Here is a 27764-nt window from a genome sequence, read left to right on the forward strand (position 1 = left end):
ATTCAAAAGATTTGCTGGAAAGTAGCTAATGACTGAAAATGATTGAAATCAATTTCAGGTTTGCTGGATCACCAAGCTTCACTGATGAAACTATAACCTCCCCAGTCTTGGAGAGCTTTATTAAATCAGGCCATCATCTCCATAATAGATCCCCAAATTGCAATTTATAAAATGTCAAAATAGATTGTGTGTTCATATACTGAAAACTCACTTCATCAGATTGGATCTGTTTCTCTTCTTCATCCACATTCTCTACCACTTCTTCACCTTCAAACTCTTTACTTGCTTCTTCTACTGTATCATTTTCTACAAGCAGATGTAAAATCATCTGGTAAGGTACATTGAATATTACTTAAAAAATGGGAACATGAAGAAACAAAAGAACCAACGAACTAACACAGATTAGTGTCACCATTAGCCTGGGTATACCTGAATGTTCACTTGATTGTGCATGTGTCTGATCTGAGCTTGAGTCACCACTCTGTGTTTTCTTCTCTGCTGAAGAAAAAGCCTGGTTCTTTTTATTTTTAATCAGGATTTTTCCCATCAGTTCATTGGGACTTGGCACTGGACATCCTGGTTTAAGCTAATAAAAATCAAAATGTAATATATTTTTTTAATCATGGGTTCATTTTTAGTGCTTTATGGATTTTATTTAGAAATTCTTTGACTTTATTCACTTTCAGTAAAGCAAGGACTGATACACTGTTGCATTGCAGTTGTATCTTGCACAAGAACAAACATGTAATTGCACCCTACCAGCTGGCAGTACTATTTTACTTTTATTTAGGCTTTTCACTGCTTTTTTGAATTGGTGATCATGGCAATAACACACCCCTTGCCCTTGGGTAAAAACTGCTATTCACTTCACTGCGACTGACTTATTAAAGCTCTCCAAGGCTGGAGAGGATACATTTTCATCAGTGAAGCTGGGTGATCCAGCAAACCTCTAATGGATTTCTTCAATGTCATTTGCTATTTGCTAGCAAATGCTTTAAATCCTGGACCAGATCCATTCTGGGTTTGCTGGATCAGCCAGCTTCACTGATGAGAGTGTATTCTCTCCAGCCTTGGAAAGCTTTAATAAATCAGGGCCACTGTATCTATGGAGGAGCAGTGTTGTCCTTTAGACTGCTCAAATGATCTGGACACTAAACACTTCCTTCCTTCCTAAAGCCCATTACATTGATGAGTGTTGTTTTGCACCCTAAAAAAATAATTGTTAGAAAGAGAAAATAAAGAGAAAATAATTGTTAAAGCTAATACCATTGTTTAAGATATTCAGTTCACATGGAGTTATTAGGAGAATCTGTTCAAACAATCCATTTTCTCCTATGCCCATTTCATAGGTGGGAGTTGTTGTACCCCACAGAAGATAATGGAAAAGCTAAGCACAGTCCAGAGAAAGTTACTAAGACATTGGATTTCTTGCAGAATAAAAAAATAGTTTTCTGTACAGGCAGAAAATGTAATAATTAGCTTGAAAAAAGAAAACCAATAAGAAACCAATAAAGTCGTCACAATTTAGGACTGGCATGGTGCTATATATAAATATGGTCCACATACATTGGTCAGACCCTATCCCCAGTCTTATATCACCTACTATAAAAATGAACCCTTATGGGGTAAAATTAGAATTACTTACCTTACCCCTTACATTTACCCAAACCCTTTACAAGTGGATGATTTGCAAAGAAGTAGAGGGCCTGGCCAGCATTAAGAGATCCTTTATTTTAAAAAATATTATGTTATCCCAGCACAAATGTATAAACAGAGTAGTTAATAGCATTGTGTTCAGAGCAGTAGGTAATACTATGTACTTACAGGATATTTATCCAGTACATCTGTCAGTAGCATTTCACCAAATATTGTCCTGCAGTACTCGGCCATTTTTGCCTGTTGCTTTGCACTATAATATAATTAAAACATGTTACTTGTGTTTTACAATGTTAAATCTAAGCAAACATATAACAATATCAAGGTTAAAATGTGGAACAATAGATTTGCTAAACCTTACCTGTACTGTAACCTGCTATAAAAACTGTGAAAACTTTCAAGATTTACTAACCAAAGCAGATCATCAGTTCTGAATGCCTAAGGCTAAGTCTACACAGACTGTTTTCCATGTTTGACACATGTGTTCACACCCAAAAGATGTGCATAAAAATGCACCAAAACACTTGATAGCACCCATAAACACTCCTAAACTCCCTATGCCCCTATTGAAATGAATGGGGGGGGGGGGGGGTTATAAGTGTTTATGGCTGTTTATGTGTGTTGTCAAGAGTTTATGAGTGTTTGAAGGGCATTTTTGGGTGTTTGGCTGCTTATGAGCATTTCCTCCTATTATACTATTTCTCTACTGCATAGCTTTGTTCATAATGCCTTTATAAATGCTTAAAAACTCATTAAAAATCTGTATGAGCATTTATAAGCATTTAAAAGTATTGTCAATGTAGTAGCTTTACATACAACCGGATAATTTCTGGGTTTTTCCTTGGGAGTGTCTACGCTTGTGTTGTTCTTTTAAAAATGGTCGAAAATTAATCTGTACTTATTATGAATAGTGTACTTGTCATGTGTGTTACCTATCAGTGGATTGCTTTTCTTTACTGGTTTGTAAAGAGTATGTATAACCCCAACTTTCCAACTTTTTTTTTGCATGGAGTAGTGAAAGTTTACAGGTTGTAAGTTGTGTCTGTGTAAACACTAGGAGATTCAAGCTCTGTTTGTACTGGTTATCACTGTCACCAAAAGTGAAAATGATGGGAAATTCAAAATTTATGAACAAGATATTTATAAGTGTGGAAACACTTCTACTTACGAGTCCACATGGTTCTCAAAGGACAGGACCACTGGATAAGGAGAAGTCTTAAAAGCTGATTCTGCTATAGCTTCAATAACATCCTATGACAATGAAAAAATATAAAACAATATTTAACTATTCTATGCGTCCTGTGCAATAAACATGTTATTAGTGTCACTAACTTCAACGGTAAATGTAATTATTGCCCTAGATGTTCCAATATTTTAAAGTGAACCTGTGCTTTGCCTATTCAAAGGTTCACTTTATTGCCAGCTTTTGTAGCAATTAAACGTATCTTACAATGATTTTCGACCTCTCCTATTTCCTTGAAGGGTTTCTCAGATCACTAGATTATCCACAAAAAGTGGATAAAGTGGAATGGTCCACTACAACAATGTTGGATCAAATGGATGTGCCGGGGTTTGGTGGAACTAGATCCCAAAAAGTTTGGTTGGGAACTTTTAAACGACGACTGCTTTTTAAAGAAAACAAGACTTTGCATTAAACTAATTTAAACTGCAGGATTAGTTGGGCTATGAATAAAAATGTTATAAAACAATAAAATACAAGTATTTAACAGATTCCATTAGATTTATTGTATACAGCTAATCACCGATGATGAATGTGCACCTATATTTAGCATTAGTAGTTTTGTGTTAGAACATTTATGATAGAATCCATCAGCCTGATGTAACAGAAGTATTTGATGTTGCAAACAGTGTCTTTTCACAATGTATCTCACACTGCGGAAATTCCTTTTGTTATTGTGATGAATAGTAAACTTTCTGGTACTGTCATAGGGAGAATGAATTATGCAAACATACGGCAGTGTGACAGAGCACAGATCATAGCCAGTAAAAAGTCACAGAAAATTTTCTAAAGGGTAGTTTGTCTCTCAGATGGAAGGCAGGGAAGAATCTGTACCTTCTCAACCCTAAGATGAGGTCAAATGGAAATTTTATAAGTTGGGTATATATATATATTCACAAGACCATATTCATTGCTCTGTCCAGGTGAGGCAGGAATATATTTAGTCTATAAATGACTGAATGTTAGGTAATTACATTAAAAAATTCAGTCAGAAAACTTTATACTTGTTTTGAGTTATTTTGGGGCTACCTCCTTGCTTGTCTCAACTGGTTTCCTTGATGTTGACTGTTGACACTTCCAAATTAGTAATCCCCTTTTTCTTGAAGAAGCAGACCATTAGTCCATGAAACGTGTTGAGTAACTGGGTTTGGTCTTTTCTTTTTTTATAGCAATTGGCCAGTCAAATCAAGAGACATATGTATCTTATACTTTAACAAAGACTATTTAGAGCTCACATGGCCTAACAGTTTTTAACAAACCAGCATACAGAGGTTAGATTGTAATATTCATGTTGTTACTTACTTGTTTGTACATATTTTAGTGACTTTAAGAAAGTGAAATAAAGCCATATATTGTTTTATCTGTTTGTACTTAAAAGTATACTTTGTATTCTTGTACTTTTAGAGTAAATGTCTAAAAAGTCCTGATTTTATTAGGGTTTCATTGTTCATGGTTTTCAGTTTGGGATGTGGTATCTACAATTCTATTCTTATGCACAGAAGCACCATTTGCCGCTGAGGTCTGAGTATTTGATCACTATCATTTTTGCACAGCTGGCATTTTCAGAAGAAGCTACCAACAATGGTACCCTACATATGGCATAAAGAAGCGGTCCATCAATAGCATGACTATAATTTAATATCTAATTTCAAACACACTTAAGAAAATATAACAATGGGATATATGTGCTGGATGTTCAAAGGTTCTAGTGCAAGAGGTAGACGATCAAAACAAAACATATATGTGTGACCCCAGGAATGTATCAGCTGTCATCTGTCAAATCTGTACCAAATAAGAATATTTTCACTCTGCTATATTGTAAACATAGGAAAGTGTCCCACCTTAAAAAGAATCTCAGTCGTCATTGTGAAGCCATGGGTAATGATTGGCTCCTCCTCTGGTGGTTTTCCCTTCCAGCAGTCAAGTTCTACACATCGGCAGCCCGAGAGCAGAGTCTGTCTATACATTTCAGGAGAGGAAACCCCTGAAAACTGACCAGCTGTGGATTAAGAAATAAATATACCTATTATTGTGTATTTAACAAACATGATATTAAATATAATACAATATATAAAATATGGATGCATATTGGTTCTATTCAGATTTATTACCAGAAAGAAATGCATGCAAGGACAACATATGGGAACAAAGATTTATTTCATGCTTTGAAATTGGGTAATTAGGAGCCATGTGTGAGTAACAGGGTAGACCCATGCCGTGAGCAGTGTAAAGAGTGATCCCACCATAATCTTGAGCATCCTGGGACATCCCAGAGGTTCATTGCAGGGCCGAGTTAAGGCCCACTGAGAAACTGTCTGATCTGGTTAGTCTGAGGATGGGGAATGGCCAGAGTTTTTGTGTTCAGGAAATCATAAAACTTGGGGCATCAGGAGTCCGACCTCCCAATGAAAGAGTCGAACACTGGACTTAGTCTAACACTGGTGTCAGAGGCATCTCCCTCATGGAGGCAATCCAGGTATAATAGCATGAACCTATTGTTCCAGGCAAAAAAACATTTGGGTGACAGAATCTGCTCCGCAAATGAGAATAGATGATGATCAGAAGTTAGGATGCTGAGAGACAGAGAGCTTGTTACCCCTACAAGATGTGGAAATTTTATTTTTCTCTGGGTATCCTGCGCCCAGCCTATTAGTATAGGCTACATCCTTTTGCAAATATTAAAAATGTATGAAATAACATGTATGGTATACCTGTGAGGTACGTGTTGTGTGAAGAATTGATAAAGTAGTGAGTAAGTGGCTGGTTCATGTCCTGGTTTACTGGCAATTTGTCCATTGACACAATACTGTTCTCAGAACCACATAGGAACCAGACCATACCTTCCGGAGACAGCTGCCCTAGAGGGAAGACAACAGTCACTATTGGGCACAATAATGCAACAGCAGATATCCTATGTTAGTCATGGAAACTTGTTTTATAGTAAGGAAACAAGCAGTTCACTGAAATGCCCTGTCGCATGCACCTACACTTACATAAAGCTATAAAAGCAGCTTTGTTCTTCATTGTGATCCTTTACCTGTATACTCTCTCCACTTGTTTTCTCTCAGGTTTCTCTTAGCTGTTCTCCAAAAAACACATATATCACCTCATCAAATCCCATTCTCCACAAGGGGTATAGTTGTAAAAAAAGAAGAGGGGGACACGGTACTATCCATGGAGAGCGTGCATCATTGTTATGTAAATGTGCTCGCCCCACTTCACCCCTGCCTGTGTGTCACTCATAGGGGAAGAAACTGCCCCCAGAATGACGTCATGATACCAGAATCTGCCCACAGAGTGCAATTCCATACAGGGGACATGGTCCATGCCTCTGGCTGGTGCAACCCCCTCCCAACGGGGTCCTTCTCCTGACCCCATGGGGGGTGGACCGGCCAGAGCCGCAGACCACCAAAGAATTATTTGCGGGCACGCTTTCCCATTCCGAAAAAAACGAGGGCATGACACTGCATCCCTGTTACCCACCCTGATGAATAACTTCCATAACCTATCAGCTCTGATATGTCCCATGCCCCTCCACCACTAGTTCCCATTCCTTTCTCAACTACATTCCATTTCACACCCCTGTTATCAACTTCCGTCGGCCTAATTCTGCCAGTAATACCCACCTCTATCCCTATTCGATCATTATTAATAATCAAGATTTACAGTATATAGTGGCAACATATTATCCAGCGCTGCACATTAAATAGGGGTTGCAAATGAAAGACAGCTACAGACAGTGATACAGGAGGAGAGGATCCTGCCCCGAAGAGCTTACGATCTAGGAGGTGGGGGGAGTAACACACAATAGGAGGGGAGATATGTAGTGGTGGGAGTAGTGAGGATTTTAGAAGACAAGTAGGCAAGTTTTGAAATGGGTTTTGAGTGCATCATCCACTCCTACTTCCTCCACTATTACTATCTACAATTGTGCAAACTGTGCAGAAACAGGGAAACTATATATAACTAACAGTGTCCACAACCATTTTAACTGTATCAGTGAAACTTAGTCTTGGCTTTTTTTTTCTTAATTAAATATTCAAACAAAGAAAGACATAATACGTATAAACAGGCTGATTTTTTTTATTCTTTTAAATGTGGGTAATGCATTTGTGTTATACTGAACAACACTATTCAGTCTTTTTTGTCATAAACAGTCCATATGACAGTGATTTAGGCTTTTACTGCCAGACTTATCATTTAAAAAGAAAACCTCTATTGTCATAGTTTTGTGATATCATTTATAACGTGTTGTTAAGTCAATCTATGATTCTACATTAGACAGTGTCATATCATAATGACATTGTACTATCACATTCAATAGTTGTAAAGATATTAGGGTGCTATTTAATAAATACACAAAGACATACACTGCATGTTTATGAAAAATAGAACATTTTATGAATGGTTTGGGTTGTGGTGTGCACAGTGCAGCAGTGTATAATGGAGATTTGATTGTGATATTCCTTCTTCGTTATAAATATTCCACTTATACTCTCTTATCAGATTTAGGATGGTATTATGATTCATCTACACACTAAATATAAACTAATCAAGTCAAGTATTTGATTATTAAATAGCAGATTTTGAGAAGGTGTTATACCTATAAATTCCATTTACTAATAAAAATAATTAAATCATTATTTCACCCCCCCCCCCCCTAATAATAAATTGATGTAAAAATTTAGCTTTCCTTAGAAAAACCTGACTGCAAACACAAGACAACATTTTATTTATAGATTAACAAACATGACTTGTACAGGTTCCCAAACATATTTCTATTAGTAAAAAACTTTTGTTATTTTTCATGTATCAAAAATTGTCTTTTTGGTAAACTGGATCCTAGTTATTATATTGTAATTGCTGATACAGTTGTAAGATTGTGCACAAATCTCACCTCTCTGCTTGTTGATAGCACTAGGTTCATATTTTTCTATGAGAGTTTGCACTTGTTCTTGTTTAGCAGGAGGAAACAACAATTCATTTAATCTTGAATCTCTCTGCTTCTGGTTGATGAATTTGGTAAGGTGATCTTTCGTCATATAAGGCTTAGCTTTAGAATGGCTAAAAATGTATTACAAAAAAAGTTAATGTGAAGCTTTTTAAAAATTAACATTTAATACATGATGCAACCTTATCTGCCTGAAAAGCGTCAGCCACCATGACCCACTGCAATGCTAACAACCCCCCCCCCCCAGCAAAAAAGTTTTACATCCCACCATCTCCATGGCTCAAATGACAGAATATTTGCTGGAAGATGAAAACTCTACAGATTAAAGAAAAATGCATTTATGATCTGACACTGTATGCCCTTCTACTATGATGCAGTGGTCATGCATAAGTAGCCAATCACCAGTTCTAAGCATTTTCAGGTAAGGAGGAGGATGCTACCCACCCTGACACCATCTGACATGGAACTTTCTACTCCCTTTGAACTTAAATTGGAGGTCACAGGTTTTAAAAGACTGTCACTTTTTAAAAAAAACATTTGAAATACAAATTGCCAATGCAATATCCAAATTATCTAATTTCCAAAAAAAAACTCACTAGGAGGTGAAGATTTCGTCAATCTCTGGCCGAGGGCAGAGTTGCATAAGGAATGTTCTGTAGACAGATTCTGGAAAATCTTCAGGATTGATGGCATCATTCTGAGGACAAAGCAGTGGAAAAAAAAGATTTAAAAACCATTTCAGGACTCGTCATTGTTATTCACATAGTTTCAAACCAACATGAACAGGTTTGTTAGGCACAGTTGTATAAATTAAACAATCATTCTTGCTTTGATGCACGCAGCTCAGACTACTGTGCACAATTATAATTATTTTGCTGGAGCTGGCTTTATAATGGCACAAAAAAACCTATATAAGCAAAACGTAATGAAAATTTGTAAATCGATATGTGCTGAGAAACGGGACTTTTACGGAATATATAAAACTCCTGAAATGTTTTATTGGTACATCATATTAAAAAGTCGAAGACGGATGTATGATACACTAGCACTTCTTGAGACTTCCTATAAAGTTTCAACTATGTATTTATGTTGATACTTTTATGAAAAAGTGGATGTATGTCTGTATATTGTAAAATAGGGACACAGTGGTTCCCATTCTGGGACACTGCAAAAATCAATGTCTCATACTTTCCTTTTTAATATGATGTACCAATAAAATATTTTAAGAGTTTTCTATATGCGGTTAAAGTCCCATTTCTCTGCACATATCGATTTGGTCTATATTTGTGGCATATGGGCATTTATTGCAATATACTGAATGTTCGCCAACCAGTGCACCCTTTATTTATTTGTAATGAAAATTTGTAATAATCATTGCAACATGTTATTTTCAGTACTATGCTTCATTATCAATATATTTAAGCATATAATAAAAGTGTGTCACTGGACAAAGTTAGAAGGAGTTACCTATAAATTCTGCTATTAATAAAGGTGTAAATAAAAAGCCATATATCTATAACAAGTCAGCACAGAAACATGAGTATGATACTCACTTTCCCCTTTGACAGATGACAAGAGTTTAAAGCCTGTTCTACTCTCTTCCTGTCTGCAGGAAACATCTGGAAAATGCTGTCCAAGAGAGAGACAGAAGAACCATGATTTGAAGATAATTATCTGTTTTGGAGTAATTTTTCCTCTGCTAGCAGAGAGTGCTGGTTAATTTAACTGTGCAAAAAGTGAAAACATTTATCTCCAATACTGAAGTACAATAACCAGTCTCAATGTATCTTCTGGAAACCTTACTGGGCAATTTATAAAGGACAAAAGGTATTTATTCTGGATAATTCAACCAACCAGACTCTAACTCATATTAATCAATAAAGTTGATTTTGCTGAAACTTTTCAGCAAAATGAATATTTTGGTCTTTACAGTGTTAGTCACATAAATGTTATGTTTAGTATTAGAGTTTCCCCATATCTAAAGACATGCTACCAGCAAGTAAGGGACAATTTTTGGAACATGAATAGGTTCAGGACAGTTAAGAAGAGCTTTCTGCGCCCTCTTGGGTCATGTAAAGCCTCCCAGCTATCTCAGCTCAATAAACCTTCCGGAAACCATACTGGGCAATTCAAAAAATGAAAAGTGGCTATGCTGACCAAACCCATGCTGGACAAAGCAAAAAATTAGATTTCAGCTCCTATTTTACAATTGGTAGGTAGAGTTAAAGAAAGTGATATTAGTGAAACAGATTAAAAAAAAATTATTGATTTTTGTCTTTGTATCTTTTTTGATAAACAAGTGGTTAGGATAAGTGTTAAATTAAATGTTAGGTTTAGTATTAGAGTTACTTAATATATAAAGACATTTCATAAGTCATGGAAGCACATGCACCCAGACTATTAAAAACAATTATTTTAGCCTTCCTGCCTGAAACAAATTAATTTTATCAATGTTGCAAGATTTTGCTGAAAAGCCCAGTATCACGTGTCTCTATTACTAGGTAGAAAACATCTGACCGGTTGTTAAAAGCAACTATTGTGCATAAATGGAAATGGTAAAAGAAACTATAGGTAGTCCGACATACAGACGCCTCCTAGATACGAACGGGGCTTCCCTGCTGCAGGATGGAGGCTTGAAGTGGGGAGAGGCAGTTTGAATCTTTTCTTCACCAGACATAACAATATGAGATAACTGTTGTTGTATGCTTTGCACACAGTTCTTCCTTAGCAAATCAATTGTCTAATTTTGTCTATTTATCACTTACTTGCGCACAGGAATCTTCCCCTCTGCATTTAGCTGAAGTGTGAGTTTTACATGTCTAAACAAGGGAACATAGGAAGAGGGAGAACACAAAATGTTAGAACTTCACAAAATGTATTATCTTGGGTATAAAAAATCAGACAGCCCATTGATGAACATGCCAGGTATGATCTGGCAGCTGCCATTTTGCAGAGTGCTCTATAAACATGGAGGGCAGGCTCTGCCTAACAGACAGATCCTTAGTCTTTCGTTAGACTTTTTACCTGTGGACTTTTCATACCTAGCTTTCTGTGAAAGTCTTCTAAATCTGATATATCTGTGGGAAACCTTCACTAGAACTGGAATATCTACAAGGCAACCAAGCAGGGGCCTGGGGTGGTGATGAATGCCCAGGTTATCCAACTACAACCCTCATGGTTCTGCCGTAAACGTGCAAGACAGTGACTGAAATATTGGTAAATGTCATTTAAATGGATGAGGAGGGGTAGATCTGCTTTCCAAAGCCTTTATTCTGCTTTAGACTGCTTCTGCTCTGAACACTAAAAGAGGTGCTGAGAAGTTCCTGGCCTTGCCCCCTTCCAGATGAAATAGAAAAATGAGTGTGAGGGCAGATGACCACCTAATCTCTTAGTATGTGACTGTGCAAATATCAGGTTTTTGCAATTCTTAAAACTGTTTTTTCTTTTAGTGAGAAACTGTGATGGCAGAGGCACAAGCAAGTTTCACGTTGTTGGAGTAAGGGGCCGTCATAATGTTTTTCTTTCTCCAGGGAAATTTAGCAAAGGACATTCACACTGAGATGTCACAAACACTTGGGGAATGGTGTCCTTCCTACAGCACTGTCAAAACCTGGATATCTCGTTCCAAGCCTGGGCATTTCACCCATTGAAGATGAGCCCCGCAGTGGGCGCCCCCAACCTCAACTGACCCAGCAACCTGCGATGCTGTCCATGAGCTGATTATTGAGGACCAGTGAATATATGCAAAAAAACCCAGAGACTTGACATCTCACAGGAGCATGTTGGGTTTGTTATCACATCAATCCTAGACATGCGCAAGCTTTCAGAGAAGTGGGTGACAAAATGTTTAAACAGTGATCAGAAGAAGGAATGAGTTGAAGCATCCAAAGCTGTTTTGGCCCATTTTGAAGTTGCACAGGACTTTTTGGCTAGGTTAGTGACTGAGGAATGGCTCCACAAACCTGGCTCCACATCCATGATCCTGAAACCAAGGAACAGTCAAAGGAATGGAACCCAGAAAAATCGGCCAGAAAAATCATGGCGTTTTCTGGGACAAATACAGTATTCTGTTGGTGGAGTACCTACCTCAGGGCTCTATTATCACCAGACAGTATCATGCTATCCTCCTAGACCAGCTGAAGGAGGCAATTAGGATGAAACGCCATGGAAAGGGATGACCAAAGAGATCCTTTTTTCCAATTGGTCCACCATCCCCCCTACTCACCTGACCCGAGCCCTTCGGACTTTTATCTGTTCTAGCTGCAACTACGCTGTACCAAGTGCATCAGTCTCAGGGGGGAATATGTTGAATAAATGTCTTATTTCATACCTCTGGCTCTCTTCTTTCTGGGCAAAGCCCTAAACTTCTCAGCACCCCCCTCGTATCAAATATCCATCCATGGTAATGATATGGGAGTGTAAGAAAGAACCCTATAAAGCTGCCTATAGGCATGACCACCACATTTAGATCACGACTTGTATCTTTTTTTTGTCTAAATATAGATAAAAACCAGGAAGTGTGAGACCCTGCACAGCTCCTGTCCCTTTTTGGTGATGTTTAGCCATACATTTACACTGCAAAAGTGCTGTTGAGAACTGAAAAAAATGTTTACCAATGATAAATCCCAAAGAGAAACAATACTTACAATTTCTCATAAAAGGAGTAACGCGAAGCATTGCTTAGAAGTGGATTTTTGACTATAGCTAGAATGTCAGTGGCCCAGTCCTGCAAAATAAACACAAATTACATAAAATAAATATTCCTATGAATATGAAAACATAATTATATAGGTAATTATGGGTCACAGGATTTACTGCCTAATCTCCGAACAAGTGATCACATACTCAGATATAATCCCAGTCTGTATCAATTCTAAACCTTTCAGAGCAGTGTTTTTGCGGGGTATTAGAGAAAATATTCCACATTAAAAAGATTTCACCTTAGACAGTTGATATCTCTTGTTCTCAAACAACTCTAATGTTTTGGATTTCCCCTCACCTTTTTCTCGATAACAGCAGTCACTAGTACAAATTACCTCAATGGGGCTACAAACAACAATAGAAATTCAATAATATACATCAAATAAAAATATGTTAGTACAAGAAAAATTTTTTAAAAAATTATTACATGTAAAGTTATTTGTTATTTTTTTATTTTTATTAACTAGTCATTGTTCCAGATATTAAAAATCCGAGTCATATTGTTTCTATATTGTTATTGTAGGATTGCCAAGCCAACAATTCAGGTATCAGAAAAGTATAAAAGAAATATAAAGCATGTAACCTTCCCTCTCATTCATTGCTATTTGAAACCTCTGATATTTTTCTACCTGACATAACAAATGTGGCAGAGTAGAGTGGCATCACTATCTGTCATATTCCTTTTTCTCTTTTGTCCGCATTAGGTTTGGGCAGACAAACATCACTGACAGCATGGTGTACCAGCAACATGATATCAACGTGTCAGATTCAGCAGTTCGAACTGTGACATCAACTATAGCTGACGTTAACACCTTTATTTTAGGAGATGCAAAGTAAAGAAAGGAGAAGTTTTTCTGAGATCAAGTAGAAAGGTATGTCTTCTGATTCTTCAAAAGATTCCATGTATTGAAAACAAACAGGGACCCACAGGAGGACCACAAAAAATGGTGGTCAATATTTATATGACCTTCAAATCATGTTTGTTTGTATGCTGGTTTTTATGCCACTGTGGCATAAAAACTGTGTGTTCTGGTTATTCTTCTCTCCTTCTCTGGAGACATACAGTCCAACCCTGAGCAGCAAACATGTTTCTATTGTTATAGAGGTACTCTAAGTGGGGTAAAAAAAAGGCTAAAAAAATGATATGCCTGACCTTTGGCCAACAACACAGAAAATGTAATTTTCCTTTTGTTTGAGATACATTGGGCCTGATTAAAAAAGCACTCCAAGGCTGGAGACGATACACTTTCATCAGTGAACCAGGAAACTAGGAATAATTCTGGTCCAGGATTGAAAACGTTTTCTAGCAAATAACAAATGGCCTTTAAGAAATCCATTCCAGGTTTGCTGGACCACCCAGGATCACTGATGAAAGTGTATCCTCTCCAGCCCTGGACTTTGTAGCTTCATACTAATGTGACTTTCCAAAAATTGCTGTAAAGATCTGTAACTGCATTTTAAACAAAGAATATAGCTGTAACAACTATGTGCTGCTTAGAAGTTCTGCAACTGGATTTTGGCTTTGGATAAAAGACTTTATAAGAAATTATCTTTACACCAAGTGAGAAATAGAAGGTAAAAAAATATTTTGTATAGACCCATGTCCTATTATTTCCTGCTCTTCCACCATTAAAAGGTAACAAGTACATAGTGATGTTGCCCATTAGGTTCAAGATCCTACAAACACCAGCAGTTTTGGTTGAGAGAAAGGAAAAAATGGCCATAAACAACACTTCCTATTTTCTTTCTACTGGTTTTAATATATAAGAAATTATTAATAATTTTTGCCATTGCAGGTTGCCTTTCAAGACAGCATTTTTCGTAGCGCTCGATTTATAAAACAGAGAGTCTGACAATCTCTCAATTACTGCTATTGAAACACATTCGACTGCAAGATTCCCATGAGACATTCTGATTCTCTGTTTGATAAACTGAGCCCTTAGTATTTCTGGTGACCCTATCAGATACGGAAATAATTTAGGTAGAGTCATACCTGTAAAGAAGTAATTAAATACCTATTTTACCACCTAAGCTGTTGAACATTACTCCCAGCGATATAACTTTAGTCCTCTGAAGTCTTCCAGGATACTGACATATTAGGATGTGTATTGTTGTGCTCCTTCACAGTTTACGTGCTACTTCTGCTTACTACTTTCAATTATATTTAAAATTTCCTCCAAAGCTGTATCTCTATGTATATATGTTTTGCAACAATCATGGTAAGAAACCATACTTTCTTGTAATTGCCAAACCTCCAGAACTTTTACCCAAAGTGTCAAGGTAAGTAAAGTGAGCTGATCAGTGTACTTATATACTCATACTGGTGACCACAAAGATAACATGGTATTGCTTTGAGTAGTAACAGGTGGTCACCACCTTAGCACCTTGTCATCTAGAATACTTCGTAAGAATTTTTCTTTCCCATGCAAGTCCCTGGTAAAATCATACTTCATACAGTATACATATTTGGCTATCATGCTCCTGTGACACTTAATACTGTTTGTTGCAAGGAAACGGTCTCCTAAAGTCTGGGGACAGCCAACACTTCCAGGAGTGTCCCACTTGATGGTCCTCTAAAACTCACACTGGTTCCATCCTACACATCACTGTAGGAGATAATAATAATGTAAGGTTCCAGTAAGGAACCAGTAGGGATAAGGAGTACCAATTATACCAAAACTCCCAGAAACGTCTGTTTTCCAATTTTCACTGTTCTTTACAGTATGTGCTTGAATTTAAAATTGTTAAAAAATAAGATCTCATAAAAGGAAAGCGGTAGAAGAATAATGTACTGTTAAAGGTAAAAAATATATGTATTCATTTTTGCTTAATCTTGCTATATTCTTGCTTTATACTGAATAGTTATCAAAAATCTGCTTACGCTTCAATTATAGAAAAAGGACCTTGGGCCTCTTTTAAGAGAGGAACATGATGACCTTGGCTAAATTATGGCCTGTGGTTTCCTAAACGCCCAGGGTAGGGGGAGCAAGCATGTTATCTTAAAAGAAACAGTTTGCAGCTGGGCAGTTTGTCACATCTTAAGGAGGAACAGGACTCAAGGCTGAATGAAACAACAACAACCGCAGTACTGACAAGGGATATTAATCATGTTTGCTGATGTGTAACATTCCTATACAATACTATATGTTTTGTTCTGTATAAATATGGGAGCTTCTATGCTGAATGTCAGATTCTCCTTCAGCGTGCTGAGGCACTTGTTAGCTGATAGTGTGAATCCCGTGCTGCACGTAAATAAAGAACCTTCTGCTTCACTGAACTTCAAGGTCTCCTGGTGCTTCGTGAATAAGGCTATTGCCTTCCACAGTACACTTTCATCAGTGAAGCTGGGTGATCCAGCAAACCTGGAATGGATCTGTTCAAGGATTCAAAACATTTGCTAGCAAATAGCAAATGTATTCTCTCTAGCCTTGGAGAGCTTTCATAAATCAGGGCCACTGACTCAAGGTATTAATTACAGATGGTTATCATAGGTGTTAGGCAACTATTATTTTTAGTAGGAGACCAAGCATTATTAGCTATTAAAGGTTTTTCTAACTGGAGTTTAACTTATTATCACTTCTAGAGTTTTAATATACATTTTCACACAGTACCTTGCCCACATTCTCTTTGTAGGACACAAAGTTATGGAAGGTAAGATCCACCATATCTGGCCCGGTAACAATGCACAAAGTTTTGGCCAGGAAGTTGTTTTCAGGAAAGTCCAGGTTAAACACTTCCCGCAATTTTTGGCTCTGTAAGAAAAAAAATTTAAAAACATAAACATTTTCATTTTCCCAATACTTTCTTTTTTCAGTGTAGCTGACTGCTTCCGTTTTAGGCTCAACTATTAAGGATAACAAATAAGGCGCATTCCTAAATCTCCACTGCATTCAAAAATTTCTTGTTTTACTTGCCAATGTTCACTACATTCATAATGCAGTAAATGTGAGGTCGGCAAATGTTTACCCTGCCTAATGATTACTGTAACATTGCAGAATATTCAGGTAAATTAGTAGTAGTCTTTTTATAGACAGTACAAGATATGGATGGTTCTGATTTAACACACAAGTCTGGTTGTCCTTCCCTGAAAATGATCTTTATACTTTAAAACATCATTATACCAATTTCATTCAAATATTATTTTAGTAACCAAAAGCTAATAATCTATACTGTTTGTCTTTAGACTTTAATATTTTACATTTACACAATAACAACTGATATAGATAGCTTCATAATTTAATACTTAATGAATATTTTTAAAATTAAAGTATATCAAGAAGAATTGAAAAATATACATAACCAATATGTATATTTTTTTCTGTCTATATTTTTTTTTTGCAAGTGCCTATTGAAGTTTATTTGTTGTATGATGAAATGATGAAGGGAGACACTTCTAGAAATCCTTAAAACAAGTCCATTTATCTGCTACTTTAGAATTGTGTGTTTTCAACAAAGATCTTTGTGAATGTGCAGTAAATGTTACAAAATTTGGAAGGACACGGTGGTACTGTTGACTGATGAAAATAATTAAAGACAGTTGGTGGCAAAAAGGATGCAATATTAGGATATCACATCAACAGACAATGTTTGCACATCAAACTCAGATCAGCAAAGATCCATTGAATTTAATAGAGGAGTACAAAAGACAGTGTAGAGCTGTGTTTTGTTTATGTTGTGTTGAATTGTGTTTTTTTGGTTGTATCATTTACTGCTATATTATGTGGAATCAGGTCAGATGCAGACTTCACTTGCATTTGTTTGAAAGGAAACTTTATCGGATCGCCTGTCAACATGACAGACATGACAGACAACATGACAACATGTCAAACATGACACTAGCGACTTGGTACAAACATAATAATTGTAAAAAAATGTTCTGCAGCACATTATCTCCACTGGCACTAGAACAATTTGCGAAGTTGCCCTATTATTAGAACAAAAAGGTTGGGGGGATGTCGTGAACAATGTTTTGTGTAGGATCTGGAATACAAGACTTACCCTGAATATCAAGAAATTCCAGAAAAAAAATGCATTTCCACTAACGTACATTTTCTACTTTATACATTTTCTGTTCTATATGTATTTGGCAATTAATGTGCAAGCTGGGATATTGTTCCGGTAAGCACACTACAACCAAACTGAGAAGCATTTCTGATCAATTCCTAAACGTCCACCCAACATCCTGCATAGTATAACTTAAATATTGATGTTAAAGAAAGTCATTGAGACACCATCCAGACTCAAAGGTGTCGAGAAGGGAAAGATTCATGACAGGTCATTCCAAAGACTTCCTCTGGCTGTCATGGATTAGTTGAGTAATTCACAGTCACAGGACATATGTAGCTTATTTTTCCCATACACTCTATGAAATAATCATGCTGAAACAGCTAGATGGATTACCATACTAGACAGAAAGCTGATCTGCTGCGTATTATTAGAAATAAATCGAGTATTAATATGGCAGCCTGAATATAATCTAAACTACAATACTATACATACTACATACCGATTTTCTAATGTTCACTTGTTGCTTTTTTGTGTTGCCCAATAAAGTAGAGTTTACACAAAAGCAACCAGCAACCAAAAAGGCTATGGCAATACCAGAGGTCATCATAGGTACCATTTATCCAAAGCATGAATCTTATTTTATTACCCAATGTTTGAAATATCTCCTGAGGGATGTAGTGGAATTGGATATGGGGTAGGGAGACAAAAAGACGAAACACTGACTGTTTAGTCAATAAGTAGATAACTCCAAATGTGTGGCATTACATTAAACCTAACTTCTCCGACTAAACAGTATATTTATCATTTTTAAAGCAGCTTAAAAAAATTAAAATGCTAAAGAAATAAAAAATGCTGCATATTGGTAATGACTTCTATTACCACCAAATCATGATAAACTGCAAACTTAAAGAAATACATCTAAAGCCAAATGTGGACTTGATATGTTTCCTCTTTGGAAACATAAGCAAGAGGTGATCTTTTCAAATGAAAATTCTCTCTAAAACAGTTATTACCAAACTAAATAATCCCAATGGAAAATTTCCCAATTTCCCAAATAACCCAAATCACTTTACAGATTCTAAATTCATGTTACCATTTATTTGTCCCTCAAAGGAGCTTGCAATAATACTATTTTTACTGTAATCGTTGTCTAATGACCTTAACAATTAATTGAGAGGAGGAAGCCAACCAATCTACTGATATATGTGAGAAGAAACCCATGTATTCACTGGGTGAACATACAAACTCCACAAAGTTTTATGGATGAGAATAAAACCTAGACCTTACTTTCAGTTACGGTCATAGTGACCAGAGGTGTTTGGTACGAAAGGGTTTTTATTAGAAACAAGAATTTAGAATTATGATACAAGATCCAATGATAAAAGAGGAATAAACACGCAACAATACAGTATATCAAAAGGTAAAATGAACAAGCGAGGGATCCAAAAAGAGGCCACAGAAAGACTAGGACAAAAAGGAAAACAAGCACATGGTTTGGGAGAAAACATAATAGAAAACAATACGAATACCACTAGAGGTGTTTGGAACAGAATTTCAGCCAATCGAGCCGCTGGAACGAAAGCAGGGACAGCAATGAAAACTTGATCAAATTCTTCTCACCACTATGTAACACCCCCAAAAAAGTTTTGACATACACAAATAGGCAGCATAATGGATTTCAAACCCTCCCACTCTTAAACAGAAAATAAAAAAGAGTTTAAATATTATTATTATATAAAAGTTATTTTTATTCTATTTTTATTTTTAATTATATTTATTATTTGTTATTTTTATTTTATAAATATATTCTGGGAGAACATTTATGTTTGTCTTACCTTACAAAAAAGACAATTTTACAGGTTTTTGAACCTTGTAAACCTCCACTGATATGTCAATATATGCTGTCCTTTGTTACTACTAGTGAATAGCTGTTTGTACATGATGCTAGTGAGTGAAAAAAGGAAAGCATCATTACAGTTTAGGGCACCGGGGGGATGTTTACTTGTCTTTAATACCATTTCAAAGTTATTAATATAGTGTTTTGAAAACACACAAAAATGATATATAATTTGGTATAAATATTATTTAAAGCTCAATAAAAAAAAATCATGTAGATATACGGACAGGTGTGCAGTGCAATGGCTTAGTAGCTGTTAATTTTTATTCTCATAATTTCTATTTGTGAACATATTCTAGTTGTGTTCAAACATCATGTCTACTTCATTTGGGCCATTGTTGTCCATCTTCCTAAACAAAAATGAATGCAAAGAGGAAAATGTAATAACTTTTTGCAACCAAGAAGAATTTACTTTCTCAAAACTATGCCTGTACACTACGGAATTTGCTTGGTTCCTATATGTGGAACACTTTGCACATATTTCTTGCATTGTTTTAATGAAAAATCCTGTATATGCATATTACTATTACATTTTATTTACACTCAAATCTTTTTTTAGTTTTGGATAAAGAACTGTTTAAAAAATTTGCTGTTGATTTTATTGTTCTTTTAATGGGGAGTTTTCCTTTCACTTGCTGTTATAGAAATGAAACAAGAAGTGAAAGTAAATCTCTGCAAAGTCAGAGTTTTCACTAGAACAGATGTCCCCATCTTAACATTTACCTTTTTTTTCTAAAATGCATGATTCATTGTCAAGTTTGAATGTCAATTACACAGGTAAAGCTTCCCAGTGAACTTGACAAAAGTTCTAACCCCTTAAAAAACCAAACGTTTGGGGTATACTTATACTTTTATTTCTATTGCGTTATATATATTAAAGTGTTTTTTTATATTTGCAGTTGCTGATGCTATAACATGTTATTTAGTTCGAATGCAGAAGCAACAATGTTAAATAAGAGTACCATATACATAAATACCAAAAATCTTGTTATCTACCAGCAGATGTCCTCATTGTATAATCTGTGCTGAAAATGCAGCACTTTAGGTTTACATTCATAGTTATATTTTTGCTATTGTAATTTTAAACTAAAACATAATACAAAGCACAAGGTCATTTCAACATATAATTAACAATAAGTCACACCTATTATTGGACGCTTTATGGACAATTCATGGACCATTGCCTATTTAATGTACAGCGCTGCGTGATATGTTGGCGCCATATAAATCCTTTTATTATTATTAAGTTGAGGATATTCACTATTTTTTTAGTCCTATGAGCATAAAATGTTTCAAGACAGATGCTACTACCTATGCACAGGATGGAAGGTGTAAAATGTTGTGATGTCTCCCTGTTCTTATTATAGATTTCAAATTACCTGGTACCATGAAGTCTGGCAACTTCTATTGGTTACCACTAGGACATTTGAAAACCATAATATCCATCATCACCGAGTCGGAATTTTGGCACAATATTTGGGTATTTCCACTGAAACATCAACTTGATACTGGTAAGCATACAACTTTATTGGGTGATGCCAGTCTGGTATCTCTGAGAGGGACACAATTTCTTCTAGCAAGGCAAAATCAATATACTGTATGCATATACACTAACTTGTTATACATAATATTACAAACTAGTCTGAATGAGAAATTCTTCTTGTACCTAGAAGTATATGAACACAAAGGATGTTGCATCACTATGAGAATATGTTGCAGTTACACCTATTAAAAGAGTATTTTCAACCCTTCCCTGCGGACTAATAATTTGTTGCTTTTTCTTCTATGTTTTTCAAATTGGGTTCTTGGGATTGGCTTTTCATATAAATCCATTGGTCTCATTATACATAAATTTATATTTACACCTTTAGATAGCAGAGAACTGACATTCAGAGCTAATCAACCCACCCCACCAAACCCACCATTTAGAAAATAAAGAAGTCTAATCTGCCCCATGCAGTTTGGTATCTACTACTGGCCATTACACCACTGCAGGACACAGTACTGACAGCGGGGTTCCAGGAGAAAGCAAAAATGTGATCCAGTGTTACTTAGCTGCCATGATACTTGCCTTGCTATGAAGACATCATCTTGTTGAAATATCTTCTACACTCAATACTTCAGAAATATCAATTGCTAGCACCTCCCCATTGGGATTTAAAGCTAAAGTTGTGTAGGTGATTGCCTTTTTATGTTTGCTAGCTGAGTTGTCTCTTTGCAAATTGCAAATAAAGTTGTTGGAAGTGTTTCCTGCCCCTGATAGTGGCCTTAGAAACCCCAGCAGCATATAAGGAAATGCAGGAAGTACAGGGGCAGAGATGAGAACATGTGCCCAGCCAGGGTAGGTGTCTGCATCCCTTCCAGAACACACTGACTGCTGTGTCTGTGTGTGGTGCAGTATTATATTATTTCCCTCTGTATTATCGGGGTATATATGATATTTGTTATCAGAGATTATTTCCTTCTGCACTAATGGGGTATATGTGATATCTGTTATCAGAGATTATTTCCCTCTGTAATTATGGGGTATATGTGATATCTGTTATCAGAGATTATTTCCCTCTGCACTATTGGGGTATATGTGATATCTGTTATCAGAGATTATTTCCCTCTGTTCTTATGGGGTATATGTGATATCTGTTATCAGAGATTATTTCCCTCTGTATTAATTGGGTATATGTGATATCTTATCAGAGATTATTACCCTCTGTATTAATTGGGTATATGTGATATCTTATCAGAGATCACTTTGGGATATCCCTACAGTCAGTGTATTAGCTGCATACACACATATATATTGGCTCTGCCCTTTCAGTCATCTTTGCTGATCTGCACCCCCTGTCTAGTTACATCTAGCATAGGTTAGGCATCCGATGGCCCATAGGTAGCAGAGGTCCGGTTGCATTGGCAGATTAATGTGATTGCTAGGGTCTAAGCGGTAGTGCAGATAGATTGTTCCAGAGACATTGCCTGCATCCCTGCAATCCAGGATCACAGCATACACAGCTCAATTGTCAGTTAGAGGATCTTCTTGCTGCTGTTTTCAGGATCATCTCATCTGGACATTTTTGCTACAATCAACTTCAGAGGCCTCTGCAACTCATCCTGACACTGATCATTACTGGAGGTATTTGTGGTTATAGACTGTATATATACCCGGGTATATCTGTGCACATTTTACCTCAGGACTCTGCTATGTGCTTGCTATGTGAACTCATTGAGGTTTATGGATTGTAAATATTGTTATTACTGTTTTGAGATATAAAGCTTACAAATACTCCAACCTGTGTGTTCATTTTGCTGCAATGGTTAATGTTGTATGCTGGGTGTAGTAGTTCCTCAATTGCGGTTTTATATTACTGTTATTAATTCTGGTTAATGTCCCAGGAAGGGATATCCTGGGTGGAGGCACTGCCAACTTTATTAGTATCCTCACTCTTCCACATAGCGAAGGCCCTGGATTCTCTCTGTTATCTACAGGTTAGCGCCAGAGCCTTGTTTGTGAGATTCATTTACATGACCTCCATAACTAGGCTACAGTTGTAACACAGGGCCCAGAAGAAGTACAATGGACCAAGAATTAGACACACCCAGTAACGCCAAGTGAGGCCTACATCACTACTCACATAACGCAGTATTTGGTTCATGAATTAATGTAGTTCATAGGTATACCTAGATTACTCTGCGCATGCACGGGATTTTACCGGCACGTAGTGTATGATCTACAGGGTGTATGATCCACATAAAAACCTTATTTTAAGTACAAACACTTGTCTGTTCAGCCATTTTCAGTTACTACAGTTCAGTAAAAGGAAAATAGTTTCAGACAATATTATTTGAAACCACGCCAAAATAAACCTTTAAAGTCTGGATGCATAATTACAATAAAATGAGGAACATTTGCCTACAGTGTGAAGGAGGTTGAATTGTTATGTATATAAATTACAGAGAAATGGCAGCTGTGTATGAGGGGGTGCTGAGAAGTTCCTGGCTTTGCCCCCTTCCAGATGAAATAGAAAAATGAGTGTGGGGGCATATGACAGCCTAAAACTGTTTTTTCTTTTAGAGAGAAGCTGTGATGGCAGAGGCACAAGCAAGTTTTACGTCGATGGAGTTACGGGCCGTCTTGAAGTTTTTGTTTCTCCAGGGAAAGGAAGGACATTTCTCCCCTTGTGTTTGTGACATCTCAATGTGAATGTCCTTTGCTGACTTTCCCTGGAGAAACAAAAACTTCATGACAGCCTGTAACTCCAACGACGTGAAACTTGCTTGAACCTCTAATAGATCTGGTCCCAGATTGAAAACATTTGCCTAAGAGGCTACTGTGACAATAACAAGTAAATCAAGGCCATTTTTTTTATTTTAATTTACTGTAATTGCCTCTTCTACAAGTCACAGAATATTTCAATTCCTCCACTAGAATCTCTAGGAAAAACTAGATACGCTACACCTTGTATACCAATGTCTACTGCTAAGACCACTGCACCCAAGACTGACTCTAGCAAATAAAAATATCCTATTCTGTTATCTGTATCTTGCTTTACTACTTGACATCTGGTAAGTGAATCACTGGCTTGGAAAAACCATGAGATTTCCAGGTTTCCTGCTAGTTTAAGGTCAGTAACTCACAGTAGTCAAGCATAATGATCACATCTCCTGAAACATGCACCTTCAAATTACAGCTCATTGCTGATAGGTTGATTTTTAGAAAACATGCACCCATGTATAGCTGTTGTATGATACGGCTAGGTTTGAAGTTTCCAGCTCTTGCTGCTTAGGTAGATTTTTTTTTTATTTATGCTAGATATGTCCCAGTACTGAAGGGCTAGCCCAGTCAAAGGGACATTTCGGTTACAGGTAGAGCATGGCTACCTGAATCAGCCTGTAACTATTTTTATGTCTTAGATAACTATATATCAGGATCTCCCATTCTGAGTATTATCCCCCATGTTTGAGTGTTTTAGCACATTCAGTTTAATTCACCATATTATAAAACAAGTAAAAACAGAGTGAGTGGAAACTATATAATCATATAAATTATATAAACCCAGGAACTCGAGTTAAGAAGAGGTTTTGCCCACTGTTGAACACTAGAGGCCATAGGAACTGGTGATTTTATACATTTACAAAAGGTTTAACTTCTATCATCTCCCTAAAACTAAAATATTAAAACGTACCTTTTCACTTTGCATAAAAGGATAGACAACCTTTTTATTAAAAAAAAAAAAAAGTGCAGCACCGCCCCTTAATTCTTGATTGCCTAGGAGACCAAGAATAAATAGGAGTTCAGAGCCTCCCGGGATACCAACGTCACACATCCTGGTTCACTCTTGCCTGCTCCTTCTGGGCATGTCAGAGCATCACCCAATCCCGCGCCTGCAACGGGTGACGAAGGATAAAGAACATGGAAGAAGAGGGCAAAAGATGGCGGCACCTGGCGCTCCCTCCGCCGCCCTGAAGACAGATACGAGGACAACGCAGGACCTGATGGAAGAAACCTCCCGACGGATCAACTGCTCTGCGGGATTGAAGGTAAATGTGATTTTTTTTGTTTTGGGTAGTTTTGGGTTCACTTTCTCTTTACCTTTGGTTAGACTGACACTATAAAATACACAGTGTACATTTTTGTAAGAGGTTAATCACTTTGACTGTGCAGTTGCAAAAGCTTGTTGGCTTCCATCAAAACTGTAAATCACTTTAAAACCTGTTTAACATTATGGGTAGCATTAGTTTTAAAATAATCATGCGAGAATTGGTGCAATACTATATATTTGCATAAGGACTATTGGCTCACATTGTGTATTAAAGGCTGTGAGAAGTTGAGTTGTTAAGTGAATCTTCCTGTCAAGTGAAGTGACTGGCGGGTTGACATTTTTGAATAATTCTTTTATACCTCTGTAGGAGCATAAAGAATGTAGCTTCTGGTCAGTTTGCCTTGTGGATGATCTGGCTCTGCTGACATATGTTTGAATATTAATATTTTTTTTGTTCCTGTCAAGAACTATTCAAATATAAAAGCTCCATGTGGGCTGTAAAGATGTATGAAGATTTCCATTTACACAAAATAGTAGGTTAATGTGACAGAGTAACCTAATCTGTCTACTGACTGTAAATGAGCTGGTTGGGTATGAGAACTCAGAATCACGAACCAATTTGAGAAAGACTTTATAACAACAAACCACAGCTGCTTAACAGGAGAAATTCTTTTTTTTCTGTGGATTTCCCTAGTTACCTTTTCTGTGCAAATCAGTCAGTAATCATATCCGACCATGCAAATTTCAGCAAAATCCCAGCACAAACACGGGTTATAGGTCCTGCTCTTAAAATTAACCAGAATGTCATCACACAATGCCCCTGATTCATCAAGCAAAATCGGATTATCGGTCGCGCATTCGTATTAGCGATCCGGAATCGTGCGCGATCGCGCTATTCAACAACTGAAAAAGCTCGCACACGGAGCCGCGCTTATCCGACAGCTTTTTACTGGCGATCTTGCATGCGATCGCTGGCCGCGCGTACGTTCGCGCTTCCAGCGAGCGCGGATTTCATTGATGCATCAGGGGCAATAACTATGCTATTATATTTAAAATCTGTTCGCATCAAAAATGAACACATGGATCATAATGTTCACTCACCATAATCAGCAAATATTTCCTTGTACGTATAGTCCATTTAAGTATATTGCACATTTCTTTTTCTTTCCCATATAACAGCACTACTATTTGTAAACTGTTGCTTGTTACTTTCCCAGTTGCAGGACTTCTTTATAGTAAGCCTTCTCCCCATTCACGTGTGGTCCACCTGGCCCTAATGCTGACCCATTGAATGAGGATCCTGCTTTTTTTTTTAGTACAAAAGAAACTTTACATTACGTCATTGGATTTCATCCTATTTGGATTTCGTAGTCTGTGTACCATTAAAAGCGTTTTCTGTCCAAAATCCTGCAGTTGATGGCTGATGCATTCCACCCATGTTTTACCCTTTACAAAGTTCCCAGCTATCCCCATATGGTAAGGAAGAGAGACAAAGGAGATGGTTTCTGTAGTTTCACCATATGACAAGATTGCTTCCCCATTGACACAGTGAAAATTAAAGGAAAGAAAAAAAGCCTAAACAAAATGTAGCCACTACATATAAGGAATGATGAGCTGCAAATAATACTTTGTTTTTATGTTTAGATATACTTAAATGCTGGTCAAACATGTAGCTGTTGAAGGGCTCCTTTACTTTATGTTCTATGCAGCAGGGGATTAATGAATATTAATCCAAAAGACTGTATACTGTTTTTACATGCAGCACATCCTATGATATGCCTGGTAATACTAAATAACAGTTGCATTTAGGTAATCCTTTTGGGCACCCAAAAGCAAGATGTTGTTCAGCCCCACTCTTGTAGTATAGCTACAGTAAAAATCTCAGGTCTGGCTATGCTGTCTGAAAGGAGTGCCTAAATCATACAACTGGCTGCAGAAAATCACAAATCTCCTATCATTTTCTATAAATCTACTTTTTTTTGTTTTTATTTTTTCATTGATTGTTTTTAGATAAAACAACTCTCCTTCCTAATAAATACTTTTAATTCATTGAGACATTTTTGTCTAGTATCAAATATTTCAAGCCAACCAAAAGTAGACACAAATAAAATACAAAATAAAAAAAAATACACTTTTGTGACAGCAGCATCTAAATTTGTATTTCTTGGCCCACAACATTTCTACCTCATCTTTGGTTATTCATTCATTTAGAATTAATAATTGATTTAGTTAGCATCTGCTGGCTATTCATGTTTTCTTTTTTTTTATTATTGTTCTCCTTACAACTATATTCTAACCCAAATATGTAACCTATTTTTAGATAATATTTATTATACGTAGCCAGGTATAATTTATGTACGGATCGTAGTAGTTGATTCAGGGAACATCCGATTGCCTTATGGAATTAGGAAGGATTTTTTTCCCCCTGTTGAAGCAAATTGTACCAGGGGTTTTTAGCCTTCCTCTGGACCAACTATGTCCATAGGGTTTTATATCTGGGATACGTTTATTTCCCTAGTGGTTGAACTTGATGGACCTATGTCTTTTTTCAACCTAACCTACTATGTAACTATGTATTTCAATCTTATTTTTATGTTAAACCTAAATCTGGAACTTAAGTCTGGAATCTATATCAATGTGTATAGTAGTCATGAGATCAATTTCGGTCAAAGGTATCATTCCTTACTATTCAGTGGATATATAATTATAATATAATAAATAGCCAATCTATAATGATATCTGATAATGTTACAATAGCTGTGTAAAGGTTCTGTTGGA

The 27764-nt window shown here is 36.6% G+C and overlaps 1 protein-coding gene across 3 annotated transcripts in view; it reads right to left on the minus strand.

Moving 5' to 3' along the window:
• The window catches only part of PLCB2 (phospholipase C beta 2), a 96222-nt gene that overhangs the window by 44908 nt on the left and 23550 nt on the right, over positions 1-27764 (minus strand). For 2 of the 3 annotated variants that reach the window (XM_072428872.1, XM_072428871.1), the window contains exons 4-15: positions 16160-16300; positions 12494-12573; positions 10613-10666; positions 9401-9476; positions 8444-8544; positions 7794-7960; positions 5608-5754; positions 4738-4895; positions 2825-2907; positions 1825-1909; positions 430-586; positions 212-306 (exon numbers count right to left, since the gene is read on the minus strand). In XM_072428872.1, the coding sequence (XP_072284973.1) occupies positions 212-306; positions 430-586; positions 1825-1909; positions 2825-2907; positions 4738-4895; positions 5608-5754; positions 7794-7960; positions 8444-8544; positions 9401-9476; positions 10613-10666; positions 12494-12573; positions 16160-16300 (1344 nt within the window). Of the gene's footprint in view, positions 1-211; positions 307-429; positions 587-1824; positions 1910-2824; positions 2908-4737; positions 4896-5607; positions 5755-7793; positions 7961-8443; positions 8545-9400; positions 9477-10612; positions 10667-12493; positions 12574-16159; positions 16301-27764 lie in introns of those variants that run through there. The other variant, XR_011923109.1, reaches the window with a different exon arrangement.

The sequence above is a fragment of the Pyxicephalus adspersus genome, chromosome 12 (genome assembly GCF_032062135.1).
Source record: "Pyxicephalus adspersus chromosome 12, UCB_Pads_2.0, whole genome shotgun sequence".
In the NCBI taxonomy this organism is placed as follows: domain Eukaryota; kingdom Metazoa; phylum Chordata; class Amphibia; order Anura; family Pyxicephalidae; genus Pyxicephalus; species Pyxicephalus adspersus.